The 20,523-nt window shown below is 36.4% G+C and overlaps 1 protein-coding gene across 2 annotated transcripts in view; it reads right to left on the bottom strand.

The window, feature by feature from the left end:
* LOC150106189 (RRP12-like protein) overlaps positions 1–20,523 on the bottom strand; it is a 582,235-nt gene that overhangs the window by 488,188 nt on the left and 73,524 nt on the right. For both annotated transcript variants that reach the window (XM_090392222.1, XM_090392221.1), the window contains exon 6: positions 941–1,057. In XM_090392222.1, coding sequence (XP_090248348.1) covers positions 941–1,057 — 117 coding nt within the window. The remainder of the gene's footprint in view (positions 1–940; positions 1,058–20,523) is intronic.

Raw genomic sequence — 20,523 nt, 5'->3', positions numbered from 1 at the left:
GGGTCAAAGCTGTATAACTGAGAGGAGACCTCTACATAGCCTTATGTCAAATCCTCACCTTCTAATGGTGCACCCTGTTGGGTGTCTACTTGAATACTGAACGAACAAGGATGGGCTGACAATTTGGGATTTAGCTGACCAAATTGTATTCTTATTGGCTTAAACCAAAATTTAAATTGATGGTACAACATGACAGAATTTCATGCCGGCTGGGGCGTCGCCCGGTTAAACAAGGTCCCCCATTATTTTCGCCAGGGAACCAGGGCGAACAGCGAAAAATCAGCTACTGGAACATCTGAAAGCACACACCCCAACTCAACATCACCAGAGTTAAAGATCTGTACTATCAACATAAGAAGCCTGAATGGCAAAGAAATGGAGCTAGCTGAGGAATTAGATAAGTACCAGATCAATTACCAGATAAGCAGCGACCCTTCCCTTAATGCATAGCATTATACATGTCCGCAAGGAGATGTGCTTCGCAGTTATTTGGGATACTAAGGCAAGTGATGTGAAGTCATACCATCTTTGCCAAGAGTTGCCCCAGTCCTGAAATTACTCCAGGTGCAAACTTTGTTTGCTTACACTTGGATAAAGGATTAAACCAAATATATAATTTGAACGTATGTGGGATGAACTGGAGTGTTCGGTGAGGTCAAGGGAGATCTGTCTCACAACAGTCCAGAACCTCATTACATGCTTATAGGAAGAATGGTTAAAAATTCTCAATGATCACTATCGTACACTTATGGAAAATATGCCCTGTGGGGTTGCTGTAGTCACTGCAGTAAAAGGAGGTCCTACATTTTATTAAGGTGGGCACCATGGCTCTTTGTTCCTCACACTATGATGTCTGTTGACTTCTTTCCAAGCAGAGTATATGTGAATGAATTGAATGTATTTACAATTTATAATATCAATAAGAAAAAAATGTACTAACCTTTGGTTTTGGGTGCAATGTAAAAGTAAGTACAATATTATAAACTTTTAAGGTTGATGACTCTTTCCACACAGCACATTCTTGAGCAAGTAAAAATACAGAGAGACAGTCAATAAGCTATAAAAGCAAAATAAATTTTCAATTGGTTATTAATATTTAACAGTGTAAGTAAAACATAAGTTTTCAAAAATATTATATAATTTTATTATTTATAATAAATATTAAAATTATTAATTTTTATTAAAATACTTTAATTCAAAGTAAATTAATTTCTAAAATTAAATATCTTTATTCAATGAAAATTAAATTATGGAATAACTTACATAGGGACAAATTATACTTTAACAGCAAAATTTTGAGCCATGTTTCATGACCATTCTCAATAAATGAAGGATGAGAGATAAAGCAAATTGGAATAACAATTGAAAATGAATGCACATATTACAATGCATGATATTAATTGCAGAACTCTACCTATAAAGACTATTGGAATTCATGGAAACAAAATAATAACCATTATTTTTTTTTTTTAATTTTGTTTCCATTATCAAAGGAACTACATTAGTCACCTTTATCTTGGTCTTCCTTCAGATCTTTTTCCAAGTATCAAACACTAGTTTCACTATTATTTTATCTACCATTCATACAATTCTTGAATGGTAACAATATCACCTTCCTTTCCATTAGTGCAGAAGTACACTACAACAAACACCACTATGACGAAATCATGTGATGTAAATAAACTACAGAAAAGACATGGTCTAAGTGCCACAGAACTGAAGCTATTTTAATCCCACTACTGAAAAAATAAAACCACAAGGGTGAATAAAATTTCTTCACAAACAATATCAAAATACAGTATCGGGAGTAATGCTGGGAGAAATACTGTATAAAATTATTCCCATTTTATACTAAAACTAAAAAAAAAAAATAAATGGACAAAACTAGCTTTGCCTTCACACCCCTCATACAGTAATTTGATATGTGGTATTTTATTAACAAAAAAAAAAAAAAATTATCCACATTTTTGACGTTCACATTGGCAGAAACTAAATTCAATTCATACTGTGAATTAATTGTAAAAAATATAGAAAGGTGGTCTGAAAAGTTCTCGGCCTAACAATAAAAAAACGAATTTATAATTTCAAAATTATTTTTATTTTTCAACATAATCTCCGTTAAGACTAATACATTTATTCCAGCGATGCTCAAGGGCCATCTTACTGAGACCCTGTAGTGGTTCTCAGTAAGATCTGCAAAATACCACTCTACAGCTGCAATCACCCTCTTGATTCGAAGAAACATGCTGAGCAGTGAGAAAGAGTTTTAGTTTTGTGAAGCGACAGAAGTCAGAGAGAGCCAAATCTGGGGAATAGGGTGGATGCTCCAACAATTCACAGTGAAGATCCCTTAATTTTCCCACTGCCAAAACACTTTTGTGGGCAGGTGCATTGTCCTGATGAAAGATGATTTTTTTCTTCTGAAAACGGGCTCTTTTCTCATGAATTTTTTCGTCTAGTCTGGTTAAAAGATCGGAATAATATTCCCCAGTTATTGTTTTACCCTTTTCAAGAAAATTAACAAAATGCCTTTAGCATCCCAAAATACTGATGAAATGACCTTTCTTGTTGATGGAACCGACTCTTTCTTCTTTGGTGTTAAACAACCGGCTTCTGTCCACTGTTTTGACTGCTGTTTGGATTCTGGTGGGTAATGGTGAATCCAAGTCTCATCCATAGTAATAAATCGATGCACAAAATCAGTTATATTCTTCTTAAATTACTCCAAGCACTGTTCAGAGATTTTCATGCAAGTGCGTTTTTGATCTGCTGTGAGCAAGTGTGGGCACCTATCTTGCACAAATCTTTTTCATATGCAATTCTTCATGCAAAATATATCCTACATGTTCTTTTGAAATGCCTATAGTCTCAGCAATTTCATGCACTTTAACTCGTCGGTCATCCAATACCATATTGTGCACTTGATTAATGATTTCTGGTGTTGTTACACTTTTTGGACGTACTTCACGTGGATCATCTTCAAGGCTGGTACGGTCATGTTTAAACTCTGCAGCCCATTTCTTAATTATTCTTGTTGAGAGGCTTATACGCTGGTTAGACATGATAACTAATATTTAAGGAATTGACAGCGTATACTAGAAATATAGATTAAATAAACTTTAATATATACATTCCGATATTTCGGCGAACGTCACGTTGCCATCTTCTTGGGAACTTATTAAAAGACACGTGCACACAAGTACTAATAACAGCAAATGAGACTGAAGCTAGGAAGCTAGCGTTTCCTAAAGTCCTGATGGTGCCCCCTGGCGGGCTATATTGGTAGTTCTTGGCCTTTGGGCTGAAGTTCTTCTGATAAATGTTTCCCAAATTTGGGACAGTCTCATGCATCCAAATTTGTTGAGGTTTGGCATGTTCCTAAGGGCTGAGGCTGATTCCATGAATAGTCTTTCATATCTGAACTTGCTGCGGTGTATTACTGTGGCTTTCTTCCATCTTATTCTGTGGCGAGTATCCAGAGCGTGGTTTGCAAGCCCAGAGTGGCTGTACTGGTGAAATCGGATGTAATCCTTGTGTTCTGAGATTCTGATATTTGCTGTCCTGCCTGTTTGGCCAAAGTAGGACAGTTTACAGCTGCAAGGGACCTGGTATACACCAGGTAGGTCTAGGGGAAGTGGTTGGTCTTTGGTGGAGCGGATAAGGGATGCCAGATTTCTATGTGGTCTGTAACAAGTGGTCAAGTCATGTTTTTTTAAGATTTTATTGATTTTTTCAAGGTGCCTCGGATGTAGGGAATGGTGATGGATTTAGAGTAATCTTTTTTTGGCCAAACAGGCAGGACAGCAAATATCAGAATATCAGAACACAAGGATTACATCCGATTTCACCAGTACAGCCACTCTGGGCTTGCAGACCACGCTCTGGATACTTGCCACAGAATAAGATGGAAGAAAGCCACAGTAATACACCGCAGCAAGTTCAAGTATGAAAGACTATTCATGGAATCAACCTCTCCCCTTAGGAACATGCCAAACCTCAACAAATTTGGATGCATGAGACTGCCCCAAATTTGGGAAACGTTTATCAGAAGAACTTCAGCCCAAAGGCCAAGAACTACCAATATAGCCTGCCAAGGGGCACCATCAGGACTTTAGGAAAACGCTAGCTTCCTAGCTTCAGTCTCATTTGCTGTTATTAGTACTTGTGTGCACGTGTCTTTTAATAAGTTCCAAAGAAGATGGCAACGTGACGTTCGCCGAAATATCGGAATGTATATATTAAAGTTTATTTAATCTATATTTCTAGTATACGCTGTCAATTCCTTAAATATTAGTTATCATTTCTTAATTGTCGAAAACAAAGGAGAAGAGTGCCCATAAACGTTTATGAATGAATTTCTTTTGGCATTAAACCTTCTTTTACAAAGAAATTTATAACCATACTATACTCAATTTTATCAATTTCAAGGGATACAGACAACACTTTTGCTTCAGACAGCTATATAAAACAAACTACTTGATAGAATGACTTGCAATTTCACATGGATGCTTATGACAGATGTACCAACTTTGGAAAAAAAAAAAAAATCTTGTTGATAGTGTTGCCATCTATGGTTGAGGCCGAGAACTTTTCAGACCACCCTCGTAGTCTTTACATGGTTATTTTCAACCTCATTAGCAATAGCAAAACAAGAGGGGTGGGGTTGGTTCTGTACAGAGAATAAACTGAGGTAAATTTTAAAATAGTCAACCAAGTTGGCCAAGTAGTTAACATACTCAACTCTCCAACAAACAAACAAGCTGCTGTCCCACTATCACAATCAGATACCTAGATGTTTGTTTTTAAATTCAGGTGAATTTTGTATTAATAATAATTAATATAAAAACATGAAAAAAAAAATCCTTACCTAATTCATGGTGCTGTTAATGTACTGCAAATTTATAACTTGTGTGGGTGAGAGAAGGGGAAAAAAAAGTCTACAATAGCATACAGAACTGTGACTATCACACTTTTTGCAATGTACTGCTAACTGATAACAAATACCTAATATTTTAGAGCCAAGATATGGTCAACTGAAGAGTGATAAATCTGATATGAAAACTTTATCTGAGGTCAGGAACAAAATGATGGGGGAAAAAAAAATGAAGGAAGTGCCAAGAGATCTTACAATGATTAGGAAACCCAAATAATTGAAAAATGAAAACACATTTTTGAAAGCACACAAAAACAAGAAAGAGAACAAATCAAACAGTAACAGATGATTGAAAAAAAGATAACTAAACAAGTACGAAATTATAAAAATGAAAATTCAGAAGTAGGAAAAAGGAAATCCTAAAGGTCCCCCCCCCCTCCATTATGTAGCAAGTAGGAGGAAGAAAATGTTACTACAGCTTAAATTAATATTACTTACCTGAAATCAATATTGTGAACTAAATATGCTTGATTAACTCTTAACAAGGCAGTGTCTAAAGCTCAAGTTCTTACTACTGAGGAGTGTTTGACCCAATGAACAAAAGTAGTACTGCAGTGATGATGATAATTTATCTGAGGATAAGTTGACAATAAGAATATCTAAATTAAAAGAAATTATTAGAAAATCAACCAGAGAATTGGGAAAGGTGGAAAAACGTTTGACAAAACGTTTTTTGCAAAGAGGGTGACTTGGTTGGTGAGAGTAGCTAAGGAGAAATATGAACAGCAGTTAGCTAATGAAGCCAAAAATAATCCTAGGGAGTTCTTTCGATATGTAGCCAGCAAAAGAAAGAATGATTATGGAAGGATGAAATTGATTGGAGGAAATGGTATAAAGACAGCTGTTGCAAAATATGTGAAGGAGATACTTAATGAGCAGTTCATAAAGATCTTTCATTCTTGTGAATGTGACTTCATGGAGAGATTGAAGCAGTTGAGGATGGGAAGGAGAGACTGACTTAAGTGAACAAGAGGTGTTTGGGGAGTTGAGTAAACTAGATGTAAATAAGGCTGTGGGACTTGATAATATATCACCGCATATTCTGAAGGAATGTGCCAGAGAGTTGACACCTGCCTTGACATATTTGTTTAATACGAGTCTTGCACTTGGTCAAGTTCCTAAAGAGTGGAAGGAGGGCAAGATTGTGCCACTTCATAAAGGAGGTGATCGAACTCAAGCATCAAACTATAGGCCTATCTCTGTGTCAGGTGTTGTGGTTAAGTTGTTGGAGAAGCTTGTGAGAACTAGGAACAAAAGTTGGGTTGACAACAATGGTATAATCTTTGATGGACAGCATGGATTTGCTAAAGGGAGGTCATGTTTTAGTAATCTACTTACTTATTACAATAAAGTGACTGCTTCCTTGGACAGAGGAGAAGGATACACAGTAACATACTTGGATTTCGCAAAGGCTTTTGATAGAGTACCTCATGATAAGTTGACAGTCAAACTAGAGCAGATGGGGTTGGATATTAGATTAGTGCATTGGATTGGAGACTGGCTATCTGATAGGTATCAACAAGTTGTGTATGGGGGTGCGATATCCAGGAAAAGGAAAGTCACTAGTGGAGTGCCTCAGGGGTCTGTTTTAGGGCCATTACTATTTAACTTGTATATTAATGATATTGGCGAAGATTTGGATGAAGATATTCAGTTGTTTGCAGATGATGCAAAGTTGGGCGAACCATGAAGAGTCGTGAAGATGTTGTGGCCTTGCAAGAGGAGTTGAATAAATTGAGTGATTGGGCAAGCAAATGGGGATGTGATTTCAATGTTGCAAAATGTAAGGTTTTAAAATTTGGAAAACAAAAATGGGATGCAGAAAATATGCTTGGTGAGAATATATTGTCAGAGGTGGTGGAAATAAGAGATCTGGGGGTGATAGTGGATAAGGATCTAAAATTTAGGGGACACATCGCCAAAATTGTGAAGACAACACAAAGACTTCTGGGAATGATGCGGAGGACACTGACGTGTAGAAGTAGGGAGATTCTTGTTCCGTTGTATAAGGCTTTGATTAGGCCACAGATGGACTATTGTGCCCAGATTTGGTCACTGGGTTTTCAGAAGGATGAAGAGATATTGGAAAGGGTCCAAAGGCGACTGACTAAGGTAGTTTCTGATCTCTGGAATGTTGAGTATGAGGAAAGATTGAGAAGATGTAATTTGCAGAGTCTGGTGGAGAGAAGGAAGAGGGAGGATATGATAGAGACCTACAAGTTGGTAAGGGATTGTTATAAGATCAATGGTGGAGAAGTTCTACAGAGAATAGTCGGAGATCAGGGGAGAACCAGAGGTCATCCCTGGAAACTGTATAAAGAGGGTGTGAGTAGGGGAGTGAGAGGCAGGTTTTTTTCATGCAGAGTTGTGAATGATTGGAATCCCTTGCCTGAGAGGAGTTTGAGTGTGTTTAAGACATGGTATGATGAAATGTGTGTGTGATAAAAGGACCTCCCAGATGAGCCTTTGACTCCATGAGGTCTTAGGAAATAATAATAATAAAAACTTAGACATGATAAGAAAAAGGATCAGAACAAGAACAGGCAGGAAAGTACTGAAATTGGTAATCATAATATTAATAACAACAAGATAAGTCAGATAAAATCTAAGAAAAAAGGTGATATGGTATGGCGACTCAATTTTAAAATTTGCGCTTGCCAAGGGAGTCACCACTTGTAGTTTCCTGGGGGCAAAAATTAAAAATATGACAAATGTAATTGAAAACCAAAAAAGAAAATTAAAAGAGATGGTAGTTCTGGTAGGTACTAATAATTTAAGTAGTGACGTCTGATGGAAGAAGCGAGAAAGAAATGAGAGAGAGAGTAAAAATTGTAGGATTTTAGAGAAGTTGGTAAGAACTCGCATACAGAAATGAGTAGGCAAACAAGCTATACTCTGCAAGGAGCAACATGGGTTTATTAAAGACAAGTCATGCATAGCAATTTGCTGATATTTTATAACAATATTGCAGCCAAGTTGGATAAAAGGAATGGATACACTATGTTGAATTTTTCTAAGGCATTTGATAGGATACCATAGGAAAGACTGGTGCATAAACTGGAGAATATTGGATTGGAATATAAACTCTTGACTTGGATCATGGGATGGTTAACAGATAGATATCAAAAAGAGGTATGCAGTGGATGTGAATCCGCCAAATTTAAGGTGACCAGTGGTGTACCTCCGGGTTCAGTCCCTGGGCCATTACTGTTCAATCTGTACATTAATGACATCAGGCGGGGTCTAACATCAGATGTGCAATTGTTTGCTGATGATGGAAAAGATAGGCAGGGCAATCAGGGATTCTACTGATATTCAGCACTTACAAAATGATTTGAAAAGGCTGGAAATGTGGGCAAACGAAAATGGCTGTCAGTTTAATGTTAAAATGCCAAAGTTATGCACTTCGGCATGATTAGAGTTCCAGCGGCAAATTATATTAGTGGGGTTATGCTACAAGAAATTGAGGAGGCAAGGGATCTTGGCATATTAGTGGATATGAATTTGAAGTTCAAAGGTCAAAGGGTTTTCCAACCAAAGGGTTTCGTCTATACAGACTGAGCTACGGAGACGAAACCCTTTGGTTGGAAAGACCTGGGTTTGATTCCCATCAATGATGTGAGGAACCTTTATCTGGTCTCTTTCGATGAAAGGGGAGTTAGCCGGTCATATGGAAGTAGGAGGATTTTTAACCCGGAAACTCTGGTTTTTCATCCCCCAGAACAGGCAAATCAGCCCCATGAACACACAGAGATTACAGTCAGGAATACTTAAGACAGTCCCTCCAGCCATATTGCCTCTTTATAAGGCTTTGATAAGACCATACCTGAATTATTATGAGCAGATTTGGTTGCCCGGGTTCCAAGGGGATAAAGAAGCTGTGGAAAGGGTGCAAAGAAGAGTCACAGTCACAAAGATTATATCCGGATAATAGAATTTATATTAGGAAGACAGATTGCGAGTATGTGGACTGCAGACTCTGGTTAACAGGAGAAAGAGGGGTGATATGACAGAAGTCTATAAACTTTTGAATGGGTGTTATAGGATATCATCTGATGAAATTTTTCATTATATGGAAAGTGGAGAGAAAACACCGGGACATCCGTGGAAGTTAAGTTTGTTCACCATCAAGAAAGGGATGGGAGTTAGGTTTTTCTCCCAAAGAGCAGTAAGTGAGTGGAATAGTTTGCCTTTAGGGGTAGTGAGTGCATCTAGTATGAATGAATTTAAGGGAAGGTATGACAGCTAGTTTGGGTAATTTATAGCCTCCCATAATGAGTTCTTGATTCCCTGGAGGTCTTAAATAATAATAAAATCAGACATAAGACAAAAGTGTACACAGTGGACACTATTATTCATCACCTGTAGGAATTGCATCACAAAGGAAAGTGGAATTAACCTGACATTTAGGAGTATCCACTTTGTGATCACAGGAAACAATACAAAATTCAGAAACTAAATTACAGAAATCACGCAAGAAGAGAAGTAGAGTTTTCAGTACAGTAAAAAGACAACCGTAATACAAGTTAAGACATACAGGAAAGAACATGAATGTTTAAATTCAAATGTCAATCCAGAACTTTGCACAATGAAAAGCAGTATCTGTGCACTCAACCAAATCTTTGGGTTGTGTGAGATGTGGATGCCAAGCGATAGCAATTCTCAAAGTGGCATTGTAGTTAATGAGTTAGTTGCAAATGAAGGGATTTTTGCCAGAGTCCTTCCTTAATGAGTGCTGCTGAAGTGGTTCTGTAGAAGTGAAATATAGTCGTGAGTGATAGATACACTGTCTGGTTGGATTTTGTCTATACATTTGGACCCTTAATTGGCTAGTGATGCATAATATACAGCCTCTTCCAAACGAGTTCAACTCATCTTCCCATGGTATGCTCTGTTTCCACAAATGGGACCATTGGCAAAGTGATTACTGATGCTGACTATATGCACGTCTTTCCTAGATGGAGATAATACCAAGTAGACCTACTTGGCATGAAATGGCTGCTGTCATGTTTTATCTCCAGATAATGTCTGTTCTCCATTTCTTCCTGCATGTTGATGATGGCCTTGCTAGACACGCTAAACATGTTGTTATGGTAGCCAGCACTTCCTCCATTAGAGGATATGGCAGTAAAGCAGTTTCTGCAGGCCAGCTGCTAGTTAGTATGCTGGACAACCCTGATGGCAACATATCTGGAGGCTTCACGATCAGGTTGTGAATAATTCTGCTATTGCTTACTCTGCCAGGTCACATCTGGGAGTCCAAGTATATGCAGGAAGCACTTTCAAGTGTGACCTTGACAGTCCCTCATCTCTGCTGCATGCTCCTGTTCTAAGTTTCCTACACTAAATAAACCATGAAAGATAACCAAACAAATATTAGTGTCGTTGTGGATAATCTCCCACAAAAACAGAAACAAAAATACAACAAATAATTTCAAAATCTACCAAAAGCATTAAAAAAAAATTTCACCCAATAAAACCACACTTCCACATCAATCTCAGAAATAACCAGGACTTCAACACGAACATTAATGATGCATGCCACAACTTAAAGGCATCAAAACTCGATATGCTATTCCTAATTGAACCCAAATTAGCTTCCTCCATAGCTATAGTCCACCTCAGCCATTCCAGCTACATCCTATCCTTTCCTTTAGTGTTACATGGTGATCAGCATTCCTTTTAGACAAATTATGAACTCCACAACCATGTTATAAATAATTATTTTAATTTCCTGACATTTTGACCTTCATATGTCATCATATGGAGTACACACACACACACACACACACACATATATATATATATATATACACACACACATATATATATATATACACACACACACATATATACATATATACACACACACACATATATACAGAGACAAGCTAAATTACATTTTGCACAGTATGCTAAAGAGACAAAAAAAGATTTGATCAACGGTTATTCTACTGGACTGACCTCTAGTGAAAATAAAATTACAATAAATAAATGGAATAAAATAAATTAACTACATCAAAGCTATATTCTATTTAAGACAACATCAGAGAAACATTCTTTCATATGTTTTCACTATCTGGCCCCATGGGAGGAATCTTTATCTGGACGATTTTCAATCGAAGGTGAGTTAGCTGATCTCATATGGAGGTAGCAAGTTTTTTTTCTCTCGGAAACTCGGGGTTTTTCATCCCGCATACAGACAAATCGGCCCTTCAGAACACACGCAATTTACAGACATAGAATACTAGTTGTGGTGGTGGAGATGGGCGGCAGATGGCACTGATGGAGATGATTTGTAGTAGAGGTTCGGTGTAGTGGTTGAGACAGTCATATCAGTTGAGACAGTTGTGGGTGTCAGGAATAATAATAATAATATAGATAATTTTGGTACAGTAAAACTGATGAAGATGGTCATTCAAAAACCGACATTAAATACAGAATTGCTAAGGCAACCGTGGCCCTTAGTTAAAACCGTTGTGGGGATATAACAGAATAGCAATTACAACCAGACTAAGACTAATTGACACCTTGGTGAATTCTATCCTCTTGTATGGTTGTGAGGCTCGAACTTTATTGAGGGAAGATGAGGAGACTCCTGTCTTTTGAAATGAAAACTTATAGAAGACTTTTGAGAATTCCCTATACCACTCATGAAACCAATGAAAATGTCTGCAAACTGATTGATTCAATAGATGGGAGAAGAAGGGAAAATATTCTGACAGTCATCAGAAGAAGACGGATGAAATAGTTCGGACATGTGGAGAGGGCTAATGGCATTCCAAAGCAAGCACTAGAAGGAATCATTCCAGGACCAAGGGTTAGGGGCTGACCTCGATTAAAATGGACTGATAACATCAAAAAATGGGCAAATTCCTCCCTTTCTCAACTGACATCAAGAACAAGAGACCGAGATGATTGGAGGAGGCTAACAAAGAATATCATCTACCGAGCCATGAATGACCCAAAGGTCCATTTAGAACTACAGGAGAGAAGAGAAGAAGAAGAAAACTGATGTTCTAATTTAACGTGAAAATTGTTATATTAGATTTAAGATCCTGGATTACCTATGGTCCTATTTATAATTAACTCTTAGGTAGAAAGATTAAATAGGTAGAATATGTGCCTTCCATATTCTTGGGATTTTTAGACCATCATTATTGGTAAGATTAGGGTGGGTGATAAGAATCTCACAGGCCTCCTTAAATTTACGTTCATACCATGTTTTGGTGTGATGTAAACAACACGTGCTTTTCCAATCAATTCTATGTAAAGTGTTTAGGGCATGATCAGCTTGACCATAGTTACTATATTTAATGTGTCATTTATGTTCCTTTCTTTTGATAGGAATTATGCATCCTGTTTCCCCTTTATAAGACAAATTACAGGTGCAATGAATAAGGTATACTCCAGGGTGGGCCAGTGGAGGGAGTGGATCCTTGGATGAGTTGAGTAAGTTCTTTTGCAGGAGATTTAAAGGTGGCTTTAAGGATTTCTGTAGTATTCTGTTTATTTTATCTGATATCCCTTTAATGTACGGAAGGTTACAGTTTTATTGTAGTCTAGTTTATCTTTTTTAAGTTAAGGGATATTGTAAAATCTCGTATATAAAAAAAAAAAAAACATAGTAAAATTTTGCTATGTCGATTTTACATGGGAAATTAAATATACATAAAATACTTGTAATTAAATTAATGTAATAACTCACTTTGCTGTATTAAATCTGGTAACAAATTGTTAGAATATTTTTAATAAGAGCCATTAGAATTGTAAAAACAAAAGAATAAGCTCAGACAGGATTAGGTAGATAGACCTAAGGCTAACGAAAATAACGAAGGTCACCGGATTACGAGTTTTCTCGCCAAAACTCAATGATAGTGTGGGTGGTGGAGGAAAACCCCCTCCAGTAAAGCTGGGGACTTAATTTGAAGAAGGGCCAAGGTTGAGAGAAGAAGATAAAAGGCAGAGATTGAGGGGACCAAAAGGCTCTCACTCTCACTTTCGATTAGAAGTTTGTTCCTGTGCCAAGCCTTTTCCGTGGATGAGAAGAGTCGCATTCCTGCCAGCAAGCAGTTTCGACGACGATGGGAAGTTAGATAGCAATGAAGACGGTCATTTAGAGATGTCCTACCGTATGATTCTTCGATGATCTATGCGTGTGCAGTATAATTGCTGTCGTAACCTAGTACCCGATCAGAAATTTTTCAGAAGAAGCGGAACGTGCCTGAATACTATTTTATAATTCCTTGTCAAAAAACAGGAATTATAAAATGCCTCATCAGAAGAGCCAAAACTAATTGTTCTACTTTTGATTATCTACAGAAAGAACTTTCTACTATCCAACAACAGATGAAACTCAATGGCTTTTCTAAAAAAAGTACTCAACATCTTCTCAATTCTTATAATCCTCCACAAAACAACAAAGCTTCAATACGTGGAGTGCCTATTCCTTATATCTCCGGTATTTCAGAATCTATCGCAAGAATTTTAAAGAAATATGATTTAACAACTACGTATTCACCTATTAACAAATTGTCTTCTCATTTTCCTTCTCCTAAAGACAAACGCTCAACTTTATCTCTTCCTGGGGGTTTATCAAATTCCTTGCAACTGTGATCTTTCCTATTTTGGACAGACTGGACGTTCTCTTGAAAAAAGAATCTAAGAACAGCAATCCTCCATTCTTCACAACAAACCTGAAAAGGCTGGATTGGAATTGAAACTGACCACAGCATCTTTTGGTCCAGGACTCGCCTCTTACATAGATCCCGTTATAGGTTCGAATGTTTGTTCAAGGAGAGCGTGGAGGCCTTACTCCATCATCCCAACCTGAATCGTAATGACTGTATATCTATATCAAAAACCTGGGAAAGTTTAAGCAAGATTACTCATTAATTTTTTTTTTTCAATCATGTCTCTAGTTCAAAATGTTCCATTTTATACTTAATACTTAGTGATATAACATCATGCGGCGTGTTCTATTTTTAACGATCTACTGTTAGTATTCTAGCTTGTATTTTTTAAAACTTCTTGTAATACCACTTAAGATGGTCTGCTATTTCCAGACCGATATATTTGGTTAATAAAATATCTTTCTTGTGTTTATGTGCATTTATCATTAAGTATGGAGTAATAATTCCAAAAAATGCTTAATGAAACAAGCAGTGATAGCACAGTGGTAAAAAACACTCAACAGGCATACAGTCAGGAATACATATCCATACTTGAAGTAGAAAAAGCCATCAAAGGTTTGAAAGTGGAAAGGCAGCAGGAGTAGATGATATTCGACCAGAAATGCTGAAGTATGGTGGTATAAAAGTCTTACAGTGGCTGCACTGCATAGTTCAGAAAACCTGGTCAGAGGGACAAATTCCCGATGATTGGAGTAGAGATCTCATAGTACCCATATATAAAAAGAGAAATAAAACTGAATGTGAGAATTACAAAAGGTATTTCCCTACTGAGTGTTCCTGGCAAGATCTATGCAAGTATACTTGAGAAACGGTTGAGAAGAATTGTGGAAGAAAAGCTTGGTGAAGAACAAGCTGGATTCAGGCCAAATAGAGGCTGTCAGGATCAGATCTTCACTTTACAACAAATAGTCAAGAAAGCATGGGAATATAACAGAGATCTGTATTTAAGTTTTGTCGATTTGGAAAAGGCACATGACAAGGTGCCAAGAGAGAGAGAATGATATAATCACGTAATCACAAGAAAGATATTTATTTAACCAAATATTTCGGTCTGGAAATAGCAGACCATCGTCGGTGGTATTACAAGAACAGTTTAAAAAATATACAAGCTAGAATACTAACAATAGATCGTTGAAATTAGAACATGCCGCGTGATGTTATATCACTAAGTATGAAACGAAATATTTTGAAGTAGAAACATGATTGAATTTGCTATTAAAAAAAAAAAAAAAAAAAAAAAAAAAAAAAAAAAAAAAAAAAAATTAATGGGTAATCTTGATTAGGCTTTCCCAGATTTTTGATATAGATATGCAGTCATTACGATTCAGGAATTTGACTGCATATCTATATCAAAAATCTGGGAAAGCCTAATCAAGATTACCCATTAATTTTTTTTTTTTTTTTTTTTTTTTTTTTTTTTTTTTTTTAATAGCAAATTCAATCATGTTTCTACTTCAAAATATTTCGTTTCATACTTAGTGATATAACATCACGCGGCATGTTCTAATTTCAACGATCTATTGTTAGTATTCTAGCTTGTATATTTTTTAAACTGTTCTTGTAATACCACCGACGATGGTCTGCTATTTCCAGACCGAAATATTTGGTTAAATAAATATCTTTCTTGTGATTACGTGATTATATCATTCAGTCTTATGTCGCAAGTATCCTTAAAACAACAAAGAGAGAGAGAAGCTATTCAATATGCAACAGTTATATGGTGTCAATGGGGCATTATATCAAGCAATACTTAGTCTTTATTTGAGTTGTAAGTCAGCAGTTAAAATTGAAGGAAGTACAGGAAGATGGTTTAATGTTAAATCTGGTGCGAGACAAGGATGTACGTTATCCCCTCTGTTATTCATTATCTATATGGATCACATTATGAAGGAAAGTGGTATTAAACATGATATCAGAATTGGAGATGTTAATGTCAGCGCTTTGCTTTATGCGGAAGATGTTATACTTCTAAATAAATCCCTACAAGTTTGCAAGATTCCCTGACTAAATTGAATAACTGTTGTAATAGATATGGTATGAAGGTCAGCATTAAAAAGACAAAGACAATGAAAATAGACAGAATGATTGAAAATGTCAACTGTGTTGTGAACGAAGAACCTGTGGAACAAATAAAACATTTCAGCTATTTAGGCATGATTTTTAGTGAAGATGGTAAATTAAATATGGAAATAGACAACAGAATCAACAAAGCTGGTATGATAAGAAGTCAATTGAATAAATTTATATGGAATAAGACAAAAATTAGCCAAAACACTAAATTAGCTGTATAAAAGACAGTGCTCAAACCAGTTTTAACTTATGGATTTGAGAGCTGGATCAGAAGTAAAACACTTGACCAAAGACTAGAGACTGCAGATATGAGAATCCTGAGAAAGATTAGAGGTGTGAACAGATGGTATCAATAGCAATATCATATTAAAAATGAGGATATTAGGAAAGAACTTGACATTGTCAGCATCCAGGAATGCATTAGCAGAGCTAATCTCAGGTGGTATGGTCACTTAAGCAGAATGGGCAAGGAAAGATTAGCAAAACAAGTTTTCTCTGCCAGGTTGGCAGGAAAACAACCCAGAGGAAGACCAAGATATAGGTGGATTAATACGGTACAAAGTGCCTTAGACGATAGAAATATAAGATCTGATAATGATTTTGTACTCTTGACAAGTAACAGACTGATTTGGAGGAAAATTGTAGATAGGAAGTTAGTAATGATGTAAATTTTTCGTGTAGTACTATCATATCCTGCACACCCCTTGAAGGTTAATGTCAGGAATTTGATGATGATGATGAGGAGGAACTTGCTAATGTTGTGTATTGCAAAAATTTAATGTAGATTAAGTTATGCCTTTTTCTGTTTATAGCTTGAGTTAAGTTAAAGTGTGTCTGAAAAGTTATGTGAATATATATTGTCTTTGTCTTAAAGCTTAAGCGAAAATGCTTATATAATGATGTGGAGAATTAGACGTGATTTGTATCGTCTCCATTGTTATCTGGTTGAATTAGTCAGAACCAGACACTTAATATATGCAGTTTAAACTTAGTAATTAATTTGTTTCAGAATGAATAAGCATGTTTGTTTTGTTAATAGCTTGCCTGATCTTGTCTTACCAATGCACTGTCTTATAAAAATATAGAACCTGTGTGGCCTGAGAATAGTAATAGCCATGACTGACTGATAATAAGATTTAGGAGTTGCTTGAACTAGAGTTAATTTAAGAGATATTTTTCGTGCTTTGCTGAATGTTTCTCTCGCATGTAAGGGAAAGAAAAACAATTCTTTTACAAGATCCTTAATGGCACAGTTGAAATAAAAAAATAAATTTTTAAGGATCAATGCAGGAAAAATACAGCAAGGTAGATTAGGGAATTGGTTCCAGCCAGAAGCTTTTCTTGTGTCTACACTTCGAGCACGTGAAAGAGCATATTTACAACCTTGGGGGGGGGGGGGTAAAATTATAGACTAAAGGGATTAAGAATAATCACAAGTTTTATGCATATGAAGAACTAACTCAAGCAACAACGATAAACTCGGTAATACGATTGATAAGAAAAAGACATTACAAAAGGAGTAGTCTGACATTAAATAATAATAAATAACAAAATAATATCAATAATATTAAAAGTAAAGGATAGATATTATTACACATTAATCTAGCTGCCTGTCCACATTTTAAGTTTTCATTGACTTTTATTACCTCAAGTACTGATATGTACTTCTGATTGCATTCCTCTTGAATGCTTTTTACCATTGTGTTGTCACTGCTTGTTTCATTTAGTAATCATTCAAAGTAATTATTTCGGACATCTGCTTTACCTTCAGTTTCATGCCTGAAGAAAAATGTACTGTAAAAGAAATCTTTGATTTCTTTTACAGTACATTTTCCTTTTATTTCCAAATATGTGCTTCCCCCCCCCAATAGAATAAGGAATGTTTTGCTACCTTCTAATATTATCTTCTATATTCTCATCAGTCTTCCCATGACTTTTGTTTAGCTACTTTTACACATAGCTCAACTTTCTCACAGTTTTCTCTATATTCTTTTAGGGTGTCCTGACTTATTTGCTAGGAAGTTATGGTGTGCTTTATTCTTTTCAGGACTGCCTCATTAACTTCATGTATCCACTGTTGGTGCTTATATTTTTCTATCCTTGAAGAAAATATCAGCATGGAGAAGTTTGGTGAATCTCAAGTGGTTGCACTTGATATCTCTAAAGATTTTGACCAGGTCTGGCACAAAGGCTTATTAAGCAAACATGCATTATTTGGTCTGTCTCAGGACTTCTGCAGTTGGATTGCCAGCTTTCTGTCTGGGTGCACACTATGTGTGATGGTGGATGGTTCCTTATCCTCTCACCAATTAACTAATGCTGGGGTTCCACAAGGTTCTGTTCTCTCACCAACCCTCTTCCTTCTATATATCAATGGCCTACTTCAGTTGACCTCCAACCCAATACACAGTTTTATAGATGACAACCACCACTGCCCTCAATTCTGATCTCCAAGCCATCCTCCAATGGGGTTCAGATAACCTTGTCAATTTCAATGCTAGTAAAACTTGGTTCTGTCTCATGTCTCACAAAAAAGAACCAATTTCTCCAAGTATTATTTTTGACAACACCCAAATTTCCAGACAAGATGAAATTTCTCTTCTTAGAATTAATCTGACAAACACATCACGACTATTGCATCCTCAGCTTCTAAAAAACTAGAATTTCTCTTTCGCTCAAGACGTTATTTCACCTCTGAACAGTTGTTAACCTTATACAAAACATAAATCTGTTCAGTTATTGAATACTGCTCTCACAATTGGAGTGGGGGACCCCTAAGAACACCCTCAAATTGCTTGACTCAATACAGAGGAGAGCAGTTAGATTGATTAATGACCCGTCTCTTACCAACTCACTCCTTCCACTTTCATACAAATGTATGGTTTCTGCAATGTATGTATCCTATAATATTTCCATGGCAAATGTTCATCTGAAACGGCATCAATAACTCCCCCACTTAGTACTAAGCCCATTGGAACAAGTGCAGCTGCTGCTCAACATACCTTCACTGTGTACCAAAAAACCCACAGAACAAGTTTCTTCTCCTCCTCCTTCATCCCTGCTACTACTGTATTGTGGAACAATACAGTAGTAGTAGCAGGCCCGAATCATCCCCCTGATGTGTTTCCCAAGGAATACAATATGCAGTCTTTTAAATCAAATATAAACAAGTTCCTCCTTTCCCAACTGATAAGTTAATCAACCAACTTCTCGTGTGTGGGCTCAACATAAAAAAATTAAAATAAAAAATACCGTATTTGCAGCTGTATAAGACGTACCCCCTTTTTTTTGTACACGTTTCTTAGGAAAAAAGATTTTTTTAGATCCTCTTCCTGATTCTGCCAAGTTCTTATAATTTTTTCGGTTGAGGTGGGCCCGAAATGTCTCTCTGCAGCCCTGTTTCCATGTTCTTTAGCATACGCAACCACACATAGCTTGTATATAATATTGTAACAATGCCGACGTTTTTCAGATAAAATTTGCCAAGAAATTTAGAGAAATTTTAATGGTAGAAATTTATCACCGTTCACAACAACCACAACAACAATTGGAAAGTTTAAATGAACAGGAACACAGCTGTGATCGTCGATGACAGCGCATGTGCATCCACTGAACTCTACGTAACTGGAATGCTCTCACACACCACAAGGAAGCAAGAAAGAAATCGCGTAACTCGGAACAGAGAAAATTTCCAGAAATGAAAGTAATAAAAAACTGAGTATCAGCGTATAATACGGACCCTGTTTTTCAGACCTATTTCCAAAGGGAAAAGTGCATCTTATATGCCGGCAAATACGGTAAATAAAAAATTATTTTGAAAACTTTATTACATACTGTTCTTTTTAACGTGATATTCAATTTTATGCTATTTAAAACTATCTTCGGTACTCTTTTATCCTGAACTATCATGAAGATATCAATAACAGTCAGTGAAGCTTTTCTTATTTCTTGTCTTCTCTCCATGTGAACTTGTGCACATCTTTATGTTGAGACATGGTGATAGTAATGAGAGTACATATTCCCAACAGAAATCCAGCAGGTACTTACCATTATTATTAGCCTAGCCCTTTTCTATAATGCGTAGTGGGATTCATTTCCTACTCTGCTGTTTAGATCTACATCAAGAATCAGTTAACTGGTTTTCATTGTCAGTTGCCTTCTCTGATGACACAAATTTTTCCACTTCTTCCTTATGAGAACCTTCTGTGGCATAAATAAGTTTCATTATCCATCTCCCATTTTGAACTTTGTCCACAGAACTGTACTTGAAATTGCCTTCGAATCAAGAAGTTTATCTTCATGTTTACTGTTGAATGCTATCACTACTCCTTCCTTTTCTTGATCATTGTTGCCTGAATATAATTTCCTATATTTAATGGGATATCAACTCTATTAGTCTTCTTTGTCTCACACCAATTATGTCTACATGGTATTCTTCCAATTCTTCTGAAAGTTTAATTTCCTTTCCTTTTATATTCCTAATGTTGATGGTTTCTACCTTCAATTATTCCAATGTTCTTCTTTTGGTAGTCGACTTTTTTACTGTTCACTCTGGTTTCCTGATAAAAACAGGGTCCTCTTTTAAATGGTCCCAGCAAGCATGAAATCTCATCATGCTGTACCATCATGTTTATTTCTGATTAATGCCAAAAGAGAATACAATTTGGTTGACTAAGTTCCAAAGTAAGAAGTGGGCATTAAGTAAGTGTACATCCAGTCAGTTCTTTCCATGCCTTAAATACTATGTACAGACCACCTTTAGGTATTTGGCTTTGATCTTCAAGACACACGAGTAATTTGGTCATCCAGTGTTATCAAAAATGTTAT

This window comes from Typopeltis vanoorti, chromosome 5, assembly GCF_054136105.1.
Source record: "Typopeltis vanoorti isolate ZY-2024b chromosome 5, IOZ_Tvanoo_1.0, whole genome shotgun sequence".
NCBI classification, from domain to species: domain Eukaryota; kingdom Metazoa; phylum Arthropoda; class Arachnida; order Uropygi; family Thelyphonidae; genus Typopeltis; species Typopeltis vanoorti.
The sequence above is the reverse complement of the archived record's forward strand: the minus strand, read 5'-3'. Positions and strand labels throughout refer to the sequence as shown.